General features: G+C 35.4%; 1 protein-coding gene and 1 non-coding gene across 2 annotated transcripts in view; one reads left to right on the forward strand and one right to left on the reverse strand.

Annotated features, from left to right (window-relative positions):
* The window catches only part of LOC150101697 (ral GTPase-activating protein subunit beta), a 778,187-nt gene that overhangs the window by 516,009 nt on the left and 236,149 nt on the right, over window positions 1-26,029 (reverse strand). The window contains 2 exon segments of the mRNA XM_090400967.1: window positions 20,643-20,746; window positions 21,023-21,165. Coding sequence (XP_090257093.1) covers window positions 20,643-20,746; window positions 21,023-21,165 — 247 coding nt within the window.
* Window positions 8,956-9,152, forward strand: LOC150101698 (U2 spliceosomal RNA). Its single transcript, XR_016549109.1, has one exon. It is a non-coding gene; the product is annotated as a U2 spliceosomal RNA (small nuclear RNA).

The following is a 26,029-nucleotide window of genomic DNA, read 5'->3' on the forward strand; positions in this document are numbered from 1 at the left end:
AAAATTCAGTCAATTTTAATAACTGTATTATATGATAAGAGTTTGTTTTTATCTGTCCTGAAAATGAACATAGCTAAAATGAAATGGATGCAGCTCAAATTGAAAAGAATACTTGTGCACTATGCTGAAATAGGTAATGGAACAACACTATGTTTTAGAGAAACCTAAAGAATACAAACACACTTTAGGTTTCTCTAAAACAAAGTGTGTGAGCCCGCCTTTATCTCCAATAAATTAGAATACACGCCATCTAAATAGTCAGTCAGCGATGAGTCAGGTATTATAAACTATTCTGCTACCAACATGACCATCAGTCTAGGCTGTTCAAAAGAAAGAGGTAGACAGAATGAAAAAGGATGGATGAAAATCTGATCTGATAAGTTTGAAGCTGAACTGTGTTATGGATGGTCACTGTCAGTGGCCATCCATAACACAGTTTGGTAGAGTAGCACCAATAAAAAGATCTACAGAAAATATATATGTAGAAACAAAATGGCTAAGAAAAGGGAATCATCTGCTAAGTGTATGCCCTGTTCTGCAGACAGTACCTTCTTCTGAGAATGATGTCTCTAGACAGCATTAAACGATATCCTATAACACCCATTTGGAAGATTATAGAATTCTATCATATCAGATTTATATCATATCATATCGTACCTGTAGTCCGCATACTCTCAATCTTTCCTCATAATCCAGATATAATCTTTGTAACTCTTTTTGCACTGTTTCCACAGTTTCTTTATACCCTCTGAATCCAGGAGACCAAATTTGTACACATCAGTCCAAGTGTGGTCTTCTCAGCCTCCACAGCTCAGTCGTTATAGACAAAGCCCTTTCATCAGAAAGACCTGGGTTTGATTCCCATCAGTGATGTGAGGAACCTTTATCCGGTCTCTTTTGGCAAAAGGTGAATTAGTGGGTCTCATACGAAGATAGGGGGTTTTTTCACCCTGAAACTTGGGTTTTTTGTCCCCCAGAACAGGCAAACCGGTCCTGTGAACACATGCATCTACAGACATAGGGACACACTTGGAGGCATAGGGCTAACCGCCTTATCCTCATTATGGCTGCAGTTGAAAGAATAACAAACCTCGACACCGTAAAAGGGAAAAGAGGAAGGATTAAGAAGTGGTCTTCTCAAGGTCTTGTAAAGAGGCAATTCTTTATCATTACATTTCCATATTCGTTTTAACATTGCAGCTAGAGTGGATTCAGAAATGAGTGACCAAGAGCTGGTGACAGGTCTGTGGAATGCTCCCTATAAGGACAGGTAGAAGGTGTGTGGGTTACAAAGTTAGTCGATAGGCAGAAAAGAGGTGAACATGATAGAAACTTATAAGATATTAAAGAAGTTTTCTGAACTTGACACAGGGGATATTTTTCAATATATGACAACTAGTCAGAGAACTAGGGGTCATCCATGGAAACTGTGTAAGAGTGTGGCTAGAAAGGGTGTGTGGACTAGATATTTTGCATGAAGAGTGGTGAATGGGTAGAATGAATTGCCAGAATTAGTTGAGTGCCCTGACAGTGAATGAGTTTAAGGAGAGGTATGATAGGTTTTGGGTTATAAATGCTAGTGTGGGTCTCTCACGAAGAGTCTCTGGATTCCATGGAGTCCAGAGACTCATTGTGATATATTCTAAGGATACATTCACATACTACCTCATTTATGCACTTTTTTCAAAGATTCCCATGCACTGCTGATATCTTTCCTATTCAGTAACTATTCGACCAAAGTATAGTATTCTCCTGATTTGCTCATAATTTCCAACTTTGGAGTTCACAACATGTAATCTGTCTTAATTGGAAAATCCATACAGTTAGCTAAAGTATGATCACTGTCCTCAACTAGTGGTAAAATAGTCATATTCTGAACTGATATTCCTTCTGATGTTATAATCAAATCTAACACTTATTGACTTTGAGAGCCCTTTCTTCTTAGTTTCTTCTTTCACATGCTCAATAAATCCTCCTTTCTTATCATGAGATTTCTCTTCTATCCAATTAATGTTTGGATAATTGAAGTCACACATAATGATTACTCACTTAGTACCCATCAGGGTAAATTGGTAATGCATTTCATTTCTTCCCGACAGTTGAACTAACACCATATATTCGCTCCTCTTCATCTACCTCTTCTCTCATTCCTAAAAATATTACACCCTTTACACTCAATCTCAGTTATAACATCTGTTTCTGATAGCCAGGTTTCACTAAAGTCAACAATCTTAGGCCACAACATATTCAATAAAGCAAACAACTCTATCCTTTTGTTCCTGATGCTTGTGTCATTTGTGTAGACATAGCAAATTACCACCTGGATTTTTCTTATACTTAAATTTACAGTCTGCTTGGTCCTGTTGTACTATTTTCTCCTCCCCCAGATACACTCAAAATGTCCAAACCAAAAGCATGCACTTCAACTCCTTCACCATATTCATAATCATGTTCAATGACATGTCATTATCATATTTGCATACCACAGCTAAACCTACACACACATTCTAACCATTCCTTCCATGATGATCTAATTTCCCTGACTCTCTACATTAGGTCTCACCCCAAAATTCTCACTCAATAGGTGAGAATCACCAAATACAATCCATGGATACTACTGGCTATGAGATCTGTTGTGGAATAAGAATGGCAGAAGCCATAAACCACTAATTAATTGGTGGGCCTCTATATAACTAAAAATATGTCTGCTGATTATGTTTCTCCATTGTTTGAGAGGACTAAGTGATGGCAAGGCACAACAACTCAATGGTTTATCTCCCTCTTTGGAGACCGACTGGATATAGGCCTGCTTCATGCTGTTACATTGGCATCAGATGAATATGACACCTTGTAGTGATATAGAATAGATAATTCTTGAGCACAGTTGGAGGTTACTCTATGACACTTATTGTTATCATAACTAATCATAATTTTCAGATATCTTTCAATCAAAAGATTAGAGGAGACATGCATTGAGTTCCTCAAGGTATAGTGGAGGATAATTTTTCTTCGTTGCCACATGAATCAGCGAGAGAAAACTGATACCAAGAGGTCAACCAAATATAGCTGACCTCTTTGGTATCAGTTTTCCAGAGGCATGAGTTGTGTCATAATCCTTAGAGATGAACCTACCTCAAATGTGATTTGAGGATGTGGCAAATTTTCAGCATTGGGCTCTTTCAAAGCCTTGATTTATTGATAGTTTTTCTGACAGATGTGGGTTATGGTGTAGGCTGAATGTGAAGCTTGAGGTTTTGATGTGAATCATGGAGATAGGATCAATTTTTATTCTTAGAATACTTGAAGAATTATAACTATAGTGGTTAGAAATTTTGTTTGGCAGATGAAGAACCTCATTTCAGAAAGGGTTATTTCATTATTCAGTCAGAGCAGGTGATTGGATAAGAATAACAGAAACAGTAATCAGATCAAAGGATATGATGCTAAAATTGGTTGTGTGAAGGATGTTCCATAGACAAAGAAACATGGACAAGGTTAGTCTGACTTGCTAAAAGGGGAGCTAACATCTAGAGCAGTGGTTCTCAAACTTTTTCAGACTGTGACATACTTGACAATACAAATTTTTATTGCAGCACTCTTATGTTCTTAATGATGGATCTTGTGTAATTAACTGTAATTAAATCAAACAGCCTGTGGTACTTGAATGTAATCATTGTCATATTACTGGAAGTCAATGGGTGGCACTTTAGCATTTGCAGCAAAATAAACCAGTGTTACATAAATATTAGAATAGCAAAAGTTTTTATACAAATATAATTGTATAAATAAGCAAAAGTGTGCTTTAATTTGGACAAAAATATTTTTTTACATTCAAAATTTGGCAGCACACTATTTGAAAAACACTGATCTAGAGTATATTTGTATAGACAGTTGGTTAATAAGATGTCAGGATGTTGGGAGAATGATTAGGGTTATCTAGTATTATGTTTGGCTAGTGGATAATTTGTGTTAGATCATTACCAACAAAAAGCACTTGACTTCTCTTCAGCTTGATCCATGAAATAAGAAGGGGATGCCAGCAATGTACCATTTAAGTGTGCATATGTGTGTGTGCGTGCATGCCAACACACACACTTGCCTAGTGACTGCACAATTTTTTTTGCTTTCAGAATTTCTAATTTACAGTCATTAATGGTTGAACATACTATAAAATTGAATTCATATGATAAATCATACTCATCACTTATTTTATTTAGTAATTACTGCAATGTCTCCACTCCAATATTACTCCAAACCATTCAAACTTACTTAATACTCATGAGTTACTTTTAGCATGCACTGTATGAGCAAACTGATGCTGACATCAGCAAGTTGCATAGGCATATTTGTTTTAGAATAGTGTTTCTCAAATTTTTCTGACAGTGACTCACTTGAATAGAGCATATAACTCAGCAGTCCACTAGACCCCACACTCCACCCTTTACTGACAGGTCATATTTTAACAACAGAGGTGAGTCTTCATATTCTGCCTCATCCCTAAGTGCAAATTTGTAGAATACTTGGCATAATATACACAACCTTAACATAAAATAATGTTTTTAAGTAATCTGTAAACTGTATATGAAAATTTACAAACTAAGATAGAAAAAAAAATTTAATAATTAACTTTTCTTGCATTTCACTAGCAAGTGGGCCATGGACCACACTTTGAGAAAAGCTGGTTTAGAGTATCTACTGTCTAGACAGTAGTTACTTAAACTCATGCAAACCATGATGCATTTTTGTAGCCATGCAGATTTAAGAATATTAATTTAGTGCTTGCAATTTTACAAATTATAGCTAGATGAAAAAAGGGTAACATTAATATGAGAACTATTACATTAGCAGTTTTAGTGCATTAAACACTCAAAATGTGACTGTCAATGTCAAAGCAAAAAAGAACTGCAAATTTATATATATATACATGTGGCTGGACAAATGTGTTCAAATGGCAATTCCAATGTTGCCATCAAATTAAGAGTTTAGCTTGTGACTTTTGTTTATGTGAGCACAGACAACCACAAACAATGAGATTGAAAACTTGTGCTCAAAATGCTTTTCATGTGAACATGGGCCAACAAAAATTAGAGGGAATATTGGTCCCAAGTAGACTGCTCCAAATGTGAGAACAATATTCTAAGGTCAAGCGGATTTAAGCTTTATAAAACATCAGGAGTTAAGCAAGAGAAAAGTATTGTTTAGAACAAAAAGAATATCAAGCTTTTTTGAAGGCTGAAAAGGCTACTGATATTATTTGTTTCTGCCAGGATAGGCTAAATGTCAAAGTCCACAAGAAGAGAAAGCTGACAATGGTGAACAAAATACTGTCAAAAACGAGGGAGATGAAACCTGGTTATTCTTCTGGGAAATGAGACAGAAACTGTGTTTTGGTGGCATTAAAATCATGAAGTTATCCTTACCCCACTTGAGAATGTCAAAGACATGACTGGTATTAATTATGACATTGATCACAGCCATTGATCTTGGCCTGAGCAACACTATCATCAGCAAAGCTATGAAAAGAATTGGATGTCAGAGAGAGAAGATCACTCCTCTATAGGAGGAAGAATGTAGGTGAAAGCACTGTGGTACTCTAGCACTGACTGAAAAAATCTAATGAAAGGAAACTCTACCATGACTCACAATATGAATGATGAGAGAGAGAAAGAGAGAGAGAGATGGTAATCTATTCATAAAGAACAGGAAGAATACCACACAGTGGTAGCTTGGTAAGTAGGCCACAATGCTCAACTCAAATGCCTTGGAAATATCAAGAGCAATTACTCGAGTTGCTCCAAACTTCATCGTCTGTGTACAAAAGTGGAATGGCTAGCTAGGAGATCAGCTGTGGAGCAAAAATAGTGAAATCCATATTGGTGATCACTAAGTAACACAGTGAATTTCCAAGTAGTAGCAGTAGTGAAGTGGTTGGCTGCTGATGACCTTTTCCATTAAGTTCGAAAAAACTGGTCAGAACAGTAGGGCAATACTTTAATAGTTGACTTTATCTCCCCCTTTTTTTTGGGGGGGGGGGGGAAACAGCTTGGATAAAAGCATGCTTCCAAGCAGTTTAATGACAAATGATATGACAGCTTGAAGAGACAGTACAAGATAGATGTTAGTTCTGGAGCACAAGCTGTAAGTACAATTAGTATCAAGGATACTGAATATTTTTCTGATTTCTTCTAGTGAAATTTGGGAGGAGGCACACTTTGGAGAATAGTGGTAGATTTGCCTTGGTCATCTATACAACTGACAGAGTTAAAAACTAATGTCAAGAAGTCCTTATCTTTAGGAGATGTTATCATCATACTGTAAAAATAATCATATTAAAAATTCTGAATATTTTTACGTATTAATTATGCTTGTTAGTTTTTGTTTTCATACATGTAGTGTCTGCACTTGTGATATGCTTGTTATGAAAATGTTATATTAGAGGTAATATATAAAGAAGTAAAAATATTGAAGTACTTACTAAACTGATTATTTGTGTTACTTATAAGAAAGTTTGTTATATTTTAAAATGTTGAATTTTGTGTTTTGTGAAAGACTTTCTCTTAGCGCTGATGGATACAGCGAGTCAGCCATTTTTTTGCAGCGCGTAGTTTCTGACTTTTGTAGAGTGCGCATGCTCCCGGAGAGAACTTGATGTGTGATTGACAGCTGACAAGGAAAGCGTTGCGTATCCAAGTTACAGTTGTAAACAAGAGAGCGTTCGGAAGTTTTTTAGAACACTGGCCGGTAAATATTCAAGTTGGAAGGAACTTGATTTTTTTGTGTGTGGCAGTCGGAAGGAATTTTATAGTGTATTCCGAAAAAGGAATAGTGGAAATAATAGGTTTCAAGGAGGAATAAGTAATGAATAAAAGGAAATCTTGAAACTGTAAGTTTTTTAAACTGGCTGGTAAATATTCAAGTTGGAAGGAACTTGATTTTTTGTGTGCGGCAGTCAAAGGAAATTTCATATTGTATTCCGAAAAAGGAATAGTGAAAATAAATAGGTTTCAAGTAGGAATAAGTAAAGAAATAAAAGGAAATCTTGAAACTGCAAGTTTTTATAAATTGGCCGGTAAATATTCAAGTTAGAAGGAACTTGATATTTTTTTGTGTGTGGCAGTCGGAAGATATTTTATAGTGTATTCCGAAAAGGGAATAGTGGAAATATTAGGTTTCAAGGAGAAATAAGTAATGAATAAAAGGAAATCTTGAAACTGTAAGTTTTTATGGTGAAATAAGTTAAGACTGTCAATTTAGTATTGTGAATGAAAGGAGAACTTGTTGCTTACATTCTAAAGTGAATGTTTTTCTTAGAGAAAATATTGATAAGGAAGTTTTATAAGTATTAAGAATGCCTGAAAGTGAAAGTTTAGAAAATATATTGATTAAGATTATTTTTAGGTATTAAAGGTGCCTGATCTGATGAGTATTACTACTAAAAGGAAAACAGGATATAGTCAAGAAGACTTTGTGTGTTACATTGATTGATGAAAAGGATCCTGAAAATGAAGTACAGAACCTTGTAACTTCTGGAAAAGAGCCTTAACAGAAAGAGAAAAAGACTATGAACATTTTTTTTGTGATTGTGAAAGAAAAAGTGTTTAGTCTTAAGAGTAAGTTTATATTTAAATAAGGCCTTGGATCCATATAATCTGTAGTTATAGTTATGTATTATTACTAGAAGTGTATATATATTGTTTTAAGTTTTATTAAATGTGTTTATTTTGTACTTGGCATTGAGTCAATGATTAGTTGGCTTCTGAAAGAGTGAGTTAAAGTCATTGCACCAATTGGAGTGAACTCTTTGTGCAAATATAATAACATATAGGGACACTCGGAGTCAAAATAAAAAATAATTGTTAGTAAAAGAAATTTATATAATATTTCACCTCATAAGTATATAGTATAATTATTAACAAAGGCACAGCCTGTAGACAAAATAGTTAATATACTATATAGAGGAAGAAGAAATAATATAAAAAACAAACTTGAGAAATAACAATACCATTAGGATGTAAAAGATGTGAATACATGGAAGAGCAGAAGTTGCATCTTACAGCCTTAATGAGGATACAGAGGTTAGTGCACTGAGCCCTAATAATTCTGCCTTGGGTTTGATGATGATTTTTTTTGCAGATGTCATGATCTATAGTGTAAGCTGGAGTTTTTACTGGAGCCTTAGACATAAGCAGAATTTATGGTTTGGACTGCTTTGGTACTACTGTTGGAGAATAGTTAGGAATAAGGGCAAAAGTTTTTAAATGGAGTAGCGAGCAAAAGCACTCATCCAAACAAGATGCTAGGATCAGAAGAAGGAAGCAATAATCAGTCCTGCCCCTCTTTCAAAGGGCATGCATGACATACTGATAAAAGCCGAAGTGAGATGTTACAGAGGATGCCAGTTGAGGTTCAGTAATGAACAACATATCGGGTTTGGATGTGTGTAGGTGGTGCATGCCACTGATATTAGAACTGAGACCTCAGATGTTGAGAAAATTCTGGAAGGGGTTTTTATATGGAATTTTGATGTTTTGTTAGGTATATTTTTATTTAATGGAGAACCCATCCATGAGGTTGGTTTAAGCAGCAAGGATTATTTCCTGCTGCTTAATTTGCTAGATTGTACCAGGATTCAACCAGTTGATTGGGAAGCCTCCCAATGCTCTGATGTATACGGATATTTAAATATTCTGTACATGATTTTGTTTACAGACGATATTATTGTTAGTTCAGTGTTTTTCAAACTTTTCTAACTGCTACCCACAAAAAAAAAAAAAATTATATTTTGCATCTCAACCCAACACAATATATATATATAAGCCTGAGAAGCGATACCACAAGGATGTTATACAATACCAGGCAATTCCCAACAAAAGTGGATCTATCCCAAAGCGCTTCGCTGTCTTCCAAAAATCATTTTAATATCTTGTGGCCTGTATCAGATATTAACTCTTAACTCTTACTTTAACCAAAAGGCTGAGAACCAAAAAGTGTAGTAGCTGATATCAGTTTAATATCTGTTATGGGGAGCCCCCCCCCCCATTAGCCCTCAAGATAAACTGATTTTTGGAAGGCTGCAAAGTGCATCTAGCTTATTATGACTTTGTCACGAGTTGCCCTGATACTGCACTACCTCTAGGGTCAGCTCTCTCCATCAGGGAGAATTGAAAAACGTTTATATACACAGACACACACAAAAAAACTGGGAAAAAAATACATTTTCTTGTTAGATATAATAAAGTAAAAACAAAAAAACATAACTAAACATTAAAATACAATGTTTTTTAATTTTTACAATTAAAATTTAATTGCAAAATTTAATTCAAAAACATTCAAACTAGCATGCCGTATATATTCAAAACTTTGTAATAATGTGTCTGCTCAGCCAAAGTTAAATAATGCATCAAGCTTGTTCCCTCATGAAGGGGAAGCATAGGATGTGAGAATGTGACATCGTTTGGCATGAACATGTTAAAGATATCGTTGAGTTACTATCTATGAGTTGAATATCAGCTAAATATTACTATCAGTTGAATATTAGTAACTCAACATTACACTCAGATATCGTAGATTATATTTTATTTAAAATAATGGTTATGACCCAGTAAACTGATTTCATGACCATTAAAGGATCACAAGCTTGGCAGTTTGAAAAACAGTGGTTTAGTTAATTAAAAGTCAAATAAAAAATGTATAAAATATTATTGTTGATAAAATTATGTTAAGCTGATATTCAACTGTAAGAATATAGCAGAGTGCTGTGGTTTTGCCGTTAGATTACGAGTAAGGCAATGTCTTACCATTAAAATTATGTCTAACCATGCCTCATGCTATGTTCCCAGTGGAAACAAACTTATTATTTAGCAGCTACAAGAAGAATTGGCAAGATGCACAGACCTTCCTACATCACTGGAATTAAAATACAAAATGATCAAAATTAAAGTATCTCTGTTTAAGGCCTTGTGGAGCGTCATTCAGTATTCCAAATACTGTGATTTTTGCAGGAATACATCATGTGCCATGCAAAAGGGGGATATCTGGGGGGGGGGGGGGGTTCAAAAATTCAGCACCAGGAGCATTGTAAACAACAAATGCATCAAATTTACATATCATGCTCAGCAGGTGCAAGAGGGTTTTAAAAGATGGACACGATTTTTCCTTACATTCCAGCTGTTAATACCATCTACAGCGGTGGCACTAACCTTACCCCAATGTGCTTTGCTTGTGAAGCTGTACTACATAAATAATTGCAATGCTGTTGCTGAATTCCATTGCCTGGACAAATGCCGATGAGGTTCACTATCTCCATGTTCTCTGCAACAAATAATTAGTCGTTTTGAAGAAACGGAATTGTTAGGAGTTAGACCTGGTAGAGGTTGCAAACCAATCAGTCCACAACAAGTGAATGAAGTAGCTACTACTGTTGTGGATCACGCCATGAATAACAGTGTTGGTGCCTGCAATGCATATCCTATAATTTGCAATTTGCAAACCAGAAAATACAGTGTATGCTCTCCTGTGATATGAAACAAACAGCTGATGAACACAAGAAAAAGAATGCATACAGGGAGGGAGGGAAGGAGAGAGAGAGAGAGAGAGAGAGAGAGAGAAACAAAAAAAAGAAAAACAGAATGGTTAGAAAAAGAAAAGGAAGATTTATGAACGATTCCTTTTATGAAATGAAGAAAAATATAAGGAATGAATAGTTGTTTCTTGTGGATTCCTCATGATTCATGTTCCTAAGAGAAATTAATGCATCTTCACTGTTTTAAGAAGACTGGAAGAAGACTTTTCTGTGTTTATCGAACTGACAGCTGTCAAGTTAAAAACAGGAACATTCTAAAATAATTCTTTTCTGTTTTAGTGCTGAATATTGATGCTTTGAGATAAACTATTCATGTTTTAATATCTTCTTTAAAGAAAAACTTAGTATGCTTACAGTAAAGATACAGATATGAGTTGTCATTTTCTTGTGTGATTAGCAAAGAAATTTTGTTACTGCTGTTTCCCTTAGAAAGCTAAAGGATTGATAAGGAATGTGTGTTTTGACTTTATAAAACAAGACTGGCCAAGTTTTGTATTATGTTTGTTTCGTTTCCAACTGAAATATGTTAACTTCTGCCTTTGCAGATTTGACCCAAAGTTTTGAGGAGGAGGAGGTGGTGTGTGTGTGTGTGCATGCGTGCGTAGAAGGGTGTATATATATATATATATATAGCAATATAGCCATATATATAGCCGGCAAAGGCTGGTCGACTGGTAGAGCCTCTGCTACTAATGGCTCAGTTAAGTAAGTTTGAGCGCGGTTAGTAGTTGGAAGGAGACCAATCGTTCGATGCTGTTGGCACACTCTCCCCCGATGAGCCTTTGGACTCTCTGGAGGTGTCAAATAATAATAATAATAATATTAATAATATATATATATATATATATATATATATATATATATATATAGAGAGAGAGAGAGAGAGAGAGAGAGAGAGAGAGAGAGAGGGTGTCTTGGCTAGAGGTATCCAAAAATAATGACTTATGATGCAAGAACCACTCAGATTTTCTCAAACTAAAGCTCAGTTAAAGGAAATCTCTCCAAGATTTGTTCTGTCACACTTTCAAGGTCACTAGTGTGCATGTATAGTCACATATGCATAAAAAGAGCATAAGAATGTCCTCCTGCATGTTGGATTAGAAGAGGAGGCCCAATTCCTGGCCACTTAGATCTCCAGATATGACTCTATTGGACTTTTTTTTGAATGGAGCTTTATTAAAGATTGTGTGTACCAGAGAAAAGGTTGAGATTTGGATGATTTCAATAATGTCTCAGATGCTGGAAAAACACGTGGCAAGAGTTCGAACATTGTTTTGACACCTGTCAAACTACAAAAGGTGCCCACATTGAACTTTACTAACCTTCATAAAAACTTGGTGAATTACTCTATATAATCATAAAAAATTATTTTAATAAACCTTATAGAGCTGAGATGTGTGTGTATTTTTGGATATCTCCAGCCTGGACACTCTGTATATACTTTGTTAATAAAATATATAAAACTTGTCAGGTATGCAGCAAATTGAAACACCAAATATATAAGACTTGGGATAGATCCTGTAAAATTATGGAAAGATTACATAGCTGAATAATAAGACAAATATTAACATTGGTGTAAGTCATAAGGATTATGAAAACATCATAAAATATAAACAACTTATTGGATCAAATTTGGCCAATTACAAAACTCTGCAAGCTAATATCATTTATTAATATTTGCAATAACAATAACCATAATAAAACTAACATAAATTTCATCTTTGACATTCCTGTCCCAAAAATTAAGAGAACTATCACTATATCTCAATCAGTTTCTGATTCAAATGGGTTGGTAATGACATTACACAAGGGTAATTGTGAGTACACGAGGATGGTGAAATGCATGTACACAAGTGCAAGAAGGATCAGGAATAAGAGAAAGAAGTTCATTGCATTGATCAGCTCTACTTGGTTAAAAATTATAGGCATCGGGGAGACATGGTTAACAGAAAATGATATAATCACAAGAATAGAATGTAAAGGGTATTGTATTTTCAGGGAGGATAGAGGGAATAGGACAGGAGGTGGGGTTTTGCTGATGAAAGCTAAAGAATTACAACTAACAAAATTAGAACTTAAACAGGATTTTAGGTTTGGAGGAAATAGTTCATTTGAAGCTGTTTGGTGTGAGATACAGACAATAGAACAAAATATGTTGTTGTTGTTGTTGGATGATAATTAAGGTTAGCCTAGCCAAGAAATTAGCATCATCACTAAAGGAGTTAGTAAGTCATTCCCATCTCCTCTATAAAAAACACACAATACTTCATGAACAAAATTAAAAACATAATGCTTGGCAAAAGATGATTTTTAGTCAGTTTTTGACATTTTTGCCCTTTTCACAAATGTCCCAATCAGTGACACAATTTTTCTCATAGAGAACAAATTTCTGCCTGATATTACAGCTCTCTTTGCCCACATACTGTGTTCCGGTTACTTCATGTGGCAAAATAATTTTTACCTACAAAAAGAAGGTAGAGCCATGGGCTCATCATTATTCCACAGTTGCTAACTTTTATATGGAAGCTTTTGAGCAACATGCTCTAGATTCCTTTACTTTAAAACCTACAGTTTGGCTTAGATACGTTGACGATGTTTTCGTTCTCTGGCCACATGGCCCCCAAACTTTAAATATCTTACTCAGCCATCCAAACAAACAATGTGAGCACATACAATTTACTATTGAAATTGCAAATCAAAACTCACTTCCATTTCTTCACTATCTGCCACAATCCTACACATACCAGCCAATATATACATACTAACTCTTATCATCACCCTCCACAAAAACTTGGAGTCTTTAACACCCTCAGAAACAGAGCTATAACAATTTGTTCTAATGAACAATCTCTTAAACAAGAATTACAAATTATTAGCAATACATTAATAAATAATGGCTATAGCAAAAATACCATCAATAAAGTTCTTTATTCATCAAAAATGCATATAATATAGATTAAAGTTAAACCATAGCTATCCGATACATTAAAGGGTTATCAGATAAAACAGAATGGTGTAGAATTCTACACCATTACAATCTCAATGCTACATTTATTTATTTTTTCATTTTTTTTTAAAAAAGAAACTAAAGGAAAGGGTTAATGCTACATTTAAACCATCTATAAAATTAAAAAACATTAAACTCCTCTACGATCATCCCCCCCCATTGGCCCACCCTGGAGTATACCATATCCATTGCACCTGTAACTTACCTTATTTTGGTGAAAAAGGACACTACTTATACAAAACCTGGTATAAACATAAATTTAGAGAAGCCTGTGAAATTTTGATCAACCATCCTAATCTTAACAATAATGGTGGCATAAAAATTACAAGAATTTGGATGGCACACATTCAGTGCACTTAAGTTCTTCAAGTTTTCCAGCAAACTCTTATTTTAGTACTCGAAGCAATAATTTGTTTTGGTGTAATTTATATGAATAATTATGTCAGAGCACGTTACTCTCAAGCTTAATGATTTGCAACCATCATCATCATCAAATTTCTGACATTTACCCTCAAGGGAGTGTACAGGATATGATAGAACTACATGAAAAATTTACATCATTACTAACTTCCTACCTACAATTTTCTGCCAAATCAATCTGTTACCTGTCAAAGTACAACATTGTCAGATCTTATATTTATATATCTATCTTCTAAGGCACTTTTTACCATATCAATCCACCTATATATTGCTTCCTCTACGTCCGTTTCCTGCCAACCTAGCAGAGAACACTTGTTTGGCTAATCTTTCTTCGCCCATTCTGTTTAAGTGACCATACCACCTGAGATTAGCTCTGCTAACACATTCCTGGATGCTGACAATGTCAAGTTCTTTCCTAATAGCCTCGTTTTTAATATGATATTGCCATTGATGCCATCTGTTCATGCCTCTAATCTTTCTCAGGACTCTCATATCTGCGGTCTCTAGTCTTTGGTCAATATAGTCTATATAGTCTTTGGTCATACCAGCTTTGTTGATTCTGTTGCCTATTTCCATATTTAAATTACAATCTTCACTAAAATTCGTGCCTAAGTAGCTGAAATGTTTTACTTGTTCTATAGGTTCTCCATTCACAATGCAGCTGATATTTTCAATGCTTCTGCCTATTTTCATTATCTTTGTCTTGTTATTGCTGACCTTCATACCATATCTATCACAACAATTATTCAATTTAGTCAGGGAATCTTGCAGGCTTGTAGCGGATTTATTTAGAAGTATAACATCATCCGCGTAAAGCAAGAAGCTGACATTAACATCTCCAATTTTGATATCAGGTTTAATACCACTTTCCTTCATAATGTAATCCATATAGACAATGAATAACAGAGGTGATAATGTACATTCTTGCCTGAATTATATCAAGTATTGCTTGATATAATGATCCACTGACACCATACAACTATAGCATTTTGAATAGCTTCTCTCTTGGCACCTTGTCATATGCTTTTTCCACATCTACAAAACTTAAATACAGATCCCATGACTTTTCAATTATTTGTCGTAAAGTGAATATCTGATCTTGACAGCCTCTATTTGGCCTGAATCCAGCTTGTTCCTCAAGCTTCTCTTCCACAATTCCTCTACTGAGTGTTCCTTACTAGGAACACTCAGTAGAGAAATACCTCTGAAATTCTCACAATCAGTTTTATTTCCCTTTTTATACTATGAGAGCTCTACTCCAATCATCTGGAATTCGTCTTTCTGTCCAGGCCCTCTGAACTATGCAGTGAAGCCACTGCAAGACTTTTATACCACCAAACTTCAGCATTTCTAGTCTAATATCATCTACTCCAGTAGCCTTTCCACATCTTGCCACTTTCTTGATATTTATTTTCTATGTTCTTACCAAAGTCTTCCCATGACTTTTCTTTAGCTAGTTTTACACAGTGTTTAACATTCTTACATTTGTCTCTGTATTCTCTAAGAGCACAAGCTGACTTATCTGCCAGGAACTTTTGATATGCTTTCTTCTTTTCCTTCACTGCCTCTTTAACTTCCTGTGTCCACCAGGGAGTTCTGATTTTTCTATCCTTACAGAAAACCTCACCACATGGCTCTGTGGCAGAATCAATCACTGTTTTCTTCAAAGCTTGCCACTGAATCTCCAAGGTTTGATTCCTGTTCGCAAACTCTCTCATTTTTTCTTGAATAATGTTTGTATATTTTAGTCTACAATTCACATCTGAGAGCAGCTCAACTTTTATTCATTTTAAAACTTTCTTACATGTTCTTTTTTTCAATATGAAATTCAATTTCATCCTGCTTAAGACTAAATGGTGATCACTTCCAATTTCAAATCCTCTATACACTCTAGTGTCCTGCACCAGAGAGAAAATATCACTATCAACAATAATATAGTCAATGAGACTTTTCTTAATCCTTGCTTCTTCTCTCCATGTGAATTTGTGCACATTTTTATGTTGGAACATGGTGTTAGTAATAACCAGTCCATGTCCTGAGTAGAAATCCAACAGATATTTGTCATTATTATTAGCTTTGCTCTTTTCTCCAAATTTTCCCAAAATATTTTTGTATGTCTCACAATCATTTCCTACTCTGCTATTTAGATCCCCAACAAGGACAAACTTTTCATTTTTCATTGTGTCAGTTGCTTTTTCTAAAGCCTCAAAAAATTCCTCCACTTCTATGTTAGTAGAACCTTCTGTGGGACCATAGGCACAAATAAGTCTCACTGTCTAGTTCCCTATTCTGATATTTGTCCACATCATTCTACTTGAAATTGCCTGCCATTCAAGAAGATTAGCCTCATATTTAGTGTTGAATACTATGGCTACCCCTTCTTTTCCTTGATTGTCATAGCCTGAATATAATATAACATTTTGTATTTATTGCTCAGAAAGAGCTCACCAGTTTTGGTCATTTTTTGTTTCAGTCACCCCTATTATGTCGATCTGGTACTTATCTAATTCCTCAGCTAGCTCCACTTCTTTGCCATTCAGGCTTCTTATGTTGACAGTACCGATCTTCAATTCTGGTGATATTGAGTTGGGTTGTGTTTTAGGATTTCTTCCGGTAGCTGACTTTTTGCTGTTTGCCCTGGTTCCCTGGTGAAAACAACTGGGGCCTTGTATAACCGGGCAACGTCCTAGCCAGCATGAAATTTTATCATGTTGTACCATCATTTAATATTGTGGTTTAATCCAATAAGAATACAATTTGGTTGGCTAAATCCCAAATTTCCGTCCGCGCGGTTAGCCTAGTGGCTTTGAGCTTTGCAACCATATGCCTGGGGAAGGAGTGTCCTAGGTTCGATTCCCGTCGGAGACGTGAGGAGCTGAAGGATCTTCCTCAGCCATAGCCAAGTTAGCCGGTCTTGGGCGCGGGCAGTAGGGTTTTTTCCGCCAGTTTATCTGGTGTTTTTCATCCCGCAAGCAGGCAAACTGGCCCCGTGAACACACATGGATACAGCCAAGAATACCTTGAGGCATAGGAGTGACCATTCTATCCTCGTATTTCGGTTACGAAATCCAAGCATGCTTGGAAGGTTGTGGGCCTTAAAGGCCTGTTAAAGCCTTTGGGATAGAAATCCCAAATTTCCAGCCCATCCTCGTTCGTTCAGTATCCAGGTAGATACCCAACAGGGTGCACCACGAGAAGGTGAGGATTGGACATTAGGTCAGAAGCCCTGGTCAGTTCTCTGCATTCCTTTAAAGGAATTGTAACCAACAGATAATAATAATAGGATTCTAGCTTTGATGTGAAAGGTTTTCTTTGTTTTTTTTCACCAGAGGTCAGGCCAGTAGTTTTAAGGGTTGACCAAATTACTGTGACGTTAGCATATCATGTAGACTATGATGTATCTTGTTTGTGCATACTCCAGATGACCTTGATATGAAGGTCAAAACATCAGGTGATTATTTATTTAGGTTTATATTAAACTGAAGCTTTATTATAACATGGTGGTTGTTTCCATAATTTTTTATAATGAATGCCAAATCAGATTATGAGAGAAAAGTGGCTAAGCAGGCCAAAGCAAATCATCCAGGTGGAGATTGTACAGTTGCTGATGTGACAGAGATGCATATGAAAATTGAGGTAAATGAAGAGTAGGTGTTCAGCATGTTGAAAAATATGAATGTAAACACAGCAATGGGAACTGGATGGCATGTTAGCCCATACTGTGTTAATGTGCAAGAGAATTGTCATTACCTCTGATGAAGTTGTTCAAGCTAAGTCTCAGTGTTTCAGCTCTGGTAGGGTTCCAAGGGAGTGGAAAGAGAGTAAGATGGTTCCACTGCATAAATATGGCTCCAAGACAGAGGTAGCAAACTACAAACCAATTAATATATCAGGAATGGTTGTTTATGTATTAGAAAAGTTAGTTAAAGGTAAAATCCAATACTGCATGGAAAGGGATGCGATACGCTACAGTGGGAAGCAAGGCATTGTGTCCTGTCTTTGTAATTTCTTCACATTTTTAATAAAGTGACAGCAGAATTTGATAAAAGAAATGGCTACACTCTGATATTACTGGACTCCACAAAAGTGTTTGACAGAATATCCCACATGGAAAACTATTACAAAAGTTGGAGCAAATGGGAATGGATATGAAGCTAGTAGCATGGATGGGGGGGGGGTGACAGACACTAGACAGTAGTATATGGTGGAGTGGAATCTATGAAAATGAGGGTGACTAATGGAGTACCTCAGCTTTCTGCACCCACTACTCTTTAGTTTATACATAGGCTGTTCAATAAGTTATAAGACTATATTTATACAGAAAACAGATTATCTTTAATCGTCATCATTTACATGGTCTTTTTCGAAGTAACTACCATGAGACACGATGCATTTGTCCCAATGTTGCGTCCACTTCTTAAACACATGTGAAAGTCCTTTTTTTGAGCGTTCTTTCAAAACCGTCTCCGCAGCTTTTACACATGCTTTGTTGCTTTTGAAATGGCGGCCTCTTAGTGGTTTCTTGAGCTGAGGAAACAGCCAGAAATCGCACGGTGCAAGATCAGGACTGTATGGAGGGTGTGGTAGGATATCTATGTTGTTCTTCTGCAAAACGTCCACTACACAACCAGCAATATGTGGCCTTGCATTATCATGGTGCAATAAGAAGCTATTCTTCAGCAATGGACGCTTCCTTTTGATGTGCTGTACCATTGTCCGTAAAACATCCGCATAATATGAGCCGTTAACAGTATTCCCAGATTCTACAGCGTGTTGGTAAACAATGCCGTCGTAGTCAAAAAACATTATGGTCATAACTTTACCAGCTGATTTCACAGTTTTTGCTTTCTTGGGGGTAGGCGAAGACGGATGCTTCCATTCACTGCTTTGTTGTTGTTTCATTGTAGGGTCATAGTGATACAACCAAGCTTCATCTGCTGTAATGATGTGTTTTAAGAAGTTGTTGCCTTCTTGTTCCAGCCTTTCTTTCCATTCTGTGCACACATCCACTCAATGCTGCATTTGCTCCAGTGTCAAGAGTTTGGAAATCCATCGGGCACAAACACATTTCAGTCCCAAATGTTCAGCCATGATTGAGTGAACACTTCCCACAGAAATATTCAGGACAACATGCAGCTGGCGTACTGTAATTCTGCGATCCTCCTTGATGATAATCGCTGCTGTGTTGATCATTGTCTCTGTGATGGACGTTGAAGGTCTTCCCTCACGTTCAAGATCTTCCACATTTTGCCTTCCTTCCTTAAAAGTTTTAAGCCAGCAAAAAACACTTGCCCTCGACATTGCTTCATCGTGGAAAGCTTCGCGTATCATATTAAAAGTGTCCGATGCTGATTTTTGCAAACGCACACAAAATTTAATTGCATAACGCTGTTCCAAGGATGCTTCCATTTCGATGACTGGTCGCGGCTCGTAAGCGCGACAAAACAAGCTTGTGTTTAGTCACGTGACACTCTGGTACATCAGCCCGTATATGCCATCTATCAACCTCTTTTGTTAATATAATACAGACAGCAACATTTCTTTATTCCACAGAAATTAATATTGTGATGAGTTGTTTCGCGACAGTAAAATTAGTCTTATTACTTATTGAACAGCCCTTGTATATCAATGATATAGGGAACATTTAAGAGGGGATATTCTGTTGTTTGCTGATAATGCAAAACTATAGAGAGCAATAGTAGATATTCTGCAGGATGATTTAAATAAATTGGCATTGTGGACAAAGGATAATGATTGTCAATTTAATGTTGCAAAATATAACGTTATGCACTTCAAGCTGAAAGGTTGCATATGGTGTATCATATTGATGGTACTGGATTGCAGGAAACTGAGGCTAGAGACCTGAGGATAATGGTGGACCGAGAATTCAAGTTCAGAATATATGTTGCAAAAGTTGGTAAAATGGCTCAAAGGATTACTTACATGTTGAAAAAACATGCTAACAAGTAAATATAGGGAAGTTATTATTCCTCTTTATAAGACTATGATTTGGCTGCAACTTGATTACTGAGCACAAAATTGAGTTTTTAAGATTCAGAGATGTGTGACCAAGTCTGTGGAATGCTCCTTATGAGGATAAATGTAGGTTTGTTGGTTACAAAGTTTAGCTGATAAGCAGAAAAAAGACGGGACATGATAGAAAGTTTTAAGATATTAAAGGAAATTTACAAAACTGATACACAAAACATTTTTTAATATATAACAAGTAGTGAGAGAAACCAGGGACCATCTGCAGAAGTTAGTAAGAGTGTGGTCAGATTGTCAGAATTAGCTCTGAGCTACCTGACACCAAATGAGTTTAAGGAGATGTATGACAGATTTTGTGTGTATAACAGTTAGTTTGATCTCCCACGATGAATCTCCAGACTCCACGGAGATACTGTATAATAATAATATTCTCTAATTTACCGATAATAGTTTATTTTATATTATTGTGAATAATATCAAACAGAGAAAGTAAGTGGAAATTAATCAGTTATTTTCTCTAGTATTTTCATTCCTCAATTTATAAAAATTTTATATTGTTTCTTATAAAAACTTTAAAACACTAAACATCTTTGTAAATAAGTGAAAACACAGGCACACTAAAAACAGTACATATCACATAGCTACCTTTAATTGCCAAGCTGCGAAAATGAAGAGGAAGTGTTAACATGGATAGCAAGAGATGAATTGATGCTTGCCTTAATTCATTCTGTGGAATGTTTGGTTGAGGTCTGAAATTCAATATAAACAAACGTATATATCTTAAGATGCATTGAAATGATAGGTACAGAATATTGGTAACAGTTACATAAGCTTGATGAAAAAAAAATAATAATAAAATAAATGAATGAATGAAATACCTTTACCATTGTTATTGAAATAAATAGATACTGAAGGTACAGAATACTAGTATCATTTAGATGCCTGACTGGGGGGGGGGGGGGATGAAATATCCTTACTGTATTCTATGTAAATAAATATAATCAATCAACAACAAACTGTGTTACCTTATCTTTAGCTCTTTCTCTGGTAATACCAATTCTAGTGCTTGTAAAAAATGAGGAACTAAAACCATAACTCCATCTAAATCTTGCCTTAATAGATCACAAGAGTTTATCAATATACTTGATAATATCTGACCTCGAGAATTCTAGAAAACAAGACAATTAGAATAACACATGTAAATGTTTACGCATAAATCACAGATAAATTTTAACAAGTTTACTAGCTCAACAAGATCTAGTAAACTTCACTGAAACATTCTTAAGCATTTATTTTCCAAAATAAAAGAAACATAATTCTTTAACTTACGTAGATTAGTAATCTAGAATCAGGACATAAGCCATTCAAAGGATTTCAATAATATATGGTATGAGTTCAAATGTATTATAAAAATAATGCTGAAAAACTGCTACTGGGTTCACCAAATCTATAAATCATTATTATTATTTATAAGGGTTTTGATGTCGAAAGCTTTTTTAACTTGGTTATGCTGTAAATTAAAAATGCCTAGAAATTATATTCTTGGTTTTAATCCTTTATCCAAGTATAAGCAAACAAAAATATTTGTGTGTGAAATAACTTCACAACTGGGCTACTTGTATACAGAGGTTAATGACTTCACATCAATTGCCTTAGTATCCTATAATGCAAGCCACATATCCTTGCAGACATGTATAAATGCTATGCATTATGGGAATGGCCACTACTCAAACCACTAGTCAAAAGTTGTCACACCTTATTACTAAACCTTTTGACAACTTGTATCTGTGGAAATATGACTTGTGCATTACTTCAAGGTTGGTATCACTTCTGGGTCTGGCTCCCACTGATAAGACTTCAATAAAGGTTGAAACCAATCTGGGTAGTGACTTCCTTACCATAATTATTATTTTTGCCCATGATTTATATTACTCATAAGTACGTTACGTTGATCACCATTTTTTGTTTATATTCCTTCCAAAATGTTTTTGCAGATCCTGCTTTACACTGCTACTCATCCATTTCATCTATACTTGGTTTATCCTCATGGAAATGGGCATGCAGCCTGGCTCAAACAATCCCTGACTGCTTCCTATGTACCAGTGGTAGCTTGTAACATAAGCAGTGTGACACTGCAGCACTCCCAAGGAAAAAATTAAAAAATTAAATTTTGTTTGTGTTTATAAATAATAACAATGCTGACAACATTATATAAATGCAATACAACATGTTAAAGGTTACAGCTTATGTTACGACATTGATTAAATAGTTACTAATTGGAACTGTTCGATTAATGCTTTAGATTACGAAACAAATGCACTGCGATCTAACGCAGTGTCAGAATTATCACATTTGACCAATTGCAACTAGACTTACCGATATTTGTTTGCACTTGTCACTGCACATAACAAGTGAATCCGACACTGCTCGTGGAGCAGTGTCGCTCCAGATAAATTGTATGCTTGCATGCGTTATTTCTGTGTATGAAACTTTTATTATTATTGTGTTCATGGTGAGGGTGAAATATTTTTAATAAAGCAATTTTTTTAATATATACATTTATTTATTAATAAATTGGTTAGTGATTAGGAAAAAATTAATTATTTTTCTTATTTTGTATATGCAGCACCCCCACTTAAAAATTTCGTCAGCTGCCACTGCTATGCACTAATGACATTCATTCCATGTAGCTTCTTATGCCATGGCACTACTCAGTCATAACTGCCAACTTTGTAGTTCCACATAAATCCTTGCTTGGCTGAAAATTCCACGTATTGAGCAACTACTCAGAACAAGACTGCACGGTCACTTTCCCCAATCAGAGGTAGAATTGCTACTGTAGTTATAGATAAATTTTCTGATACTATTACCAGATCCAACACTCTCAAATCCCTGGTCCTGCATCATGTGGTGTTTCAAGTAATTACTCCTTGGTAACTTTCATTTATTCCAATAATAAATTCCATTTCCATTTTGCAATGTGCCCTTTCCAATCTATATCCCCATTGTTGAAGTCTCCCATGATAATCAATTGGCCTGCCCTCATTGTGCTAATCCGTCTATGCATTCACATCTTCATATGGACCCCCAGGTCCATAGCAGCACCCAAAAATAAAGATTGTCCCATTGGCATCTGTGTCTTACTAGATAGCCTCAAATGAACCATTTCCCTCAGATTTATAATCTTCCTTAATTTCCATTTTTATTGTTTGAAGTTCTTCAGCTATCATTAATACTACTACTCCTCCTGCCGTATTTTCTCTATCTTCTCTGAAAATACAACATCCATTACATTCTATTCCTGTCACTACATCTTTCTCTGACAACAAGGTCTTGCTGACGCCAAAAATATAATATAAATTACAATAAAACTGTTAGTTGAAAATATTCACAAAATTAGAATAATTTTTAACGTGTTTCAAAATATTAGAATATTCCAAATTTTTTCGACTGGTTTTGAGGAAAGCATAGAAATTGAAATATTTCAGTAACTGCGGGACTGACGTGTGTGTGTGTGAGGAATCATTTTTGCATGAATTTCAGTTAACACGTTCGCTGCCACACTACTTCGGCATAGTTTGTTCCCCTACGCCAAGCAATTTTGCTTCTTCAAGGTCAGTACGATAATCTCGATGCCGGCGGTAAGCGTCATACGAGTATACTCGTAGTTGGCTTGTGCAGAGCATATACTGTCTATGAGAATACACAGTTTTGATGCTAGCTCCACAAGCCAAGCATTTTCACTTCTTCAAGGTCACTACAGTAATCTCGTTGCCGGCGGTAAGCGTCATACAAGTATACTCGTAGCTGGCTTGTGTAGCTGGTTTACCAACTACGAGTATACTCGTAGTTGGCAGTGAACGTGTTAATCATTTGCTAAACAAGGGTCAAACAAGTGACATATCGGAAGCTAAGAAGTTTTCTATGGTGTATCTCTACACAAAGAAGGTCAAACTCAACAGTTTATAGCTAAGGAATTGAAATGTTCTCAAACAAACATGAGTAAAGTATTGAGACAGTATTCTAATAACCAGAGTTTTCAAAATAATTGCTGTGATAGCAGTCAAAAGGTAATAACTACAGCAAGAGATGAGAGGAGATTGAAGAATTTCGTGAAGAAAAACTGCTTCCAATGTGCAAGTTATTTTCACAGGGGATAAAGAATTCATGAAATGTTCAGTGAAATTTGCAACCTGTCATGGTATGGGCTTGTATGACCACAGAAGATCCAGGAAGACTGGTGTATTGTGTACGAATCAATTCCAAAGTGTACCAAGAAATTCTTGAGCACTTTAAGTTACTGGCATTGGAAGATTTATGTGATGGTGATTTCCTTTTTCAGCAAGATTCAGCTTCTTTTCACACTTCCAAGATCACTACTAGCTCAAAAAAGGCAAATCAATGTAATTTCTTGGCCAGCAAACTCACAGATTTAAACGCCATTAAGAATTTGTAGGGAATTATGAAGAAACATCTTCAAGAAGTTGCCCCAAGAGACAAAAATGAACTTTTTTTAGTCTGCAGACCATATGAGCATGTTTTGATTAAAAAAAAAAAAAAAAGAACTGAACTGAACCACGAGTAAATAATATGCTCAACTTTTTACAAACAGTCATAAAAGCTAAGGGAGATGCAACAAAGTGCTAATTATCATGTTGTGCATTTATTTTTGCATTATTCTAATTTTGTGAATGTATTCAAATAATAGTTTTCTTATCATTTATATTACACTTTTATGTGTTTACATGGTTATATAATCTACAAAGGACATAGATTTAGACTATGCTAATTCATATTTGCTAATAATTCTTTTCTAAACAATAAATCAGAATTACAAATCATTCAACACATTTTCTTTGACTATTCTAATTTTTTGATTTGGAGGTGTATAATTTTCAATAGAATGTGGGTCATATTAAATAATAGGTTAAGTTTATAGAAGAACCCTCAAAAGAATACAATTCTATAATTACAAAATATACACTTTGTAATTATAGAATTACAAAACCTGAGATTACATGATGAAATATTATGGAATTTCAAAGTGTTTTTCATCTGTAATCTCAACATGAGAACAACCACCATCAACTAACTCACTTTTAATTGAAAGGTTCTCATAAAGGTTCCTCTCATACCACAATGGAAATTGAACAATCTATGGTTTTTCTCACAAAAACCATAAACTAAATGCACAAACATTCTGCTATAATATTTGCTGCACTGATATTAAGATAATTTATATTAAAATCTATATACTATATTAATTTTTCATATACTAGGTTTTTTTGCATCGAGTCTCCATACATAATTTTCTCCTTAACTTGATTTTCTTGTTTCTTTGTTCAGTCTTTATTATTCCTTCAGATCACCTGCTTCTTTCTTTTTTTCAGCCCTGCTTAACTCTTGCTGCTTCTGCAATTTTTCAGTTTCACGCTTTGTCCTATGAAGGATAACATTTAAGCATGCTATTTCTTTATTAACATCCATTTCGTTCTCCTCTATTTCCATGGCCGCATAGTCGACATTAATATCATTTATTAATGTCAACCTTAGCAAAAGTGTGAAAAAATCGTGTTTCCTGGGTGCAAAAATTCATGATTAGCCATGCCATCCAGATGCAAAAAAGGTAAGTAGAAGGAAGTTATTGTCTTGGTTGGTACAAATAATTTGAGATGCAAGAAGTATTCTATGATGGAGGATGTAAAGGAGTTGTTAGAAGAGGCAAAACGAAAGAGTGATAAGGTGAAGATTGTAAGTCTCCTACCATGCTATGGTAGGAGACTTACAATCTTGATAGAGGAAAACTTACAATTATGATAGAGGAAAACTGAGGAGGAGGAGGGGGGGGGGCATTGATAGCCAATGAGTCTATATGTAGATTGTGCAAAAGGACTTATGTAGAATGGATCTGTGGTCTTCGTTTGATATAAAGAAGGATTTGTACAATGCTGATGAACTGCATCTAAATTGTTTTGGTATTAGGTGTCTGCGGAGAGCTTTGTTCACTGAGCATGCTGAAGTGCAAATTCAAG

This window comes from Typopeltis vanoorti, chromosome 11 (genome assembly GCF_054136105.1).
Source record: "Typopeltis vanoorti isolate ZY-2024b chromosome 11, IOZ_Tvanoo_1.0, whole genome shotgun sequence".
NCBI classification, from domain to species: domain Eukaryota; kingdom Metazoa; phylum Arthropoda; class Arachnida; order Uropygi; family Thelyphonidae; genus Typopeltis; species Typopeltis vanoorti.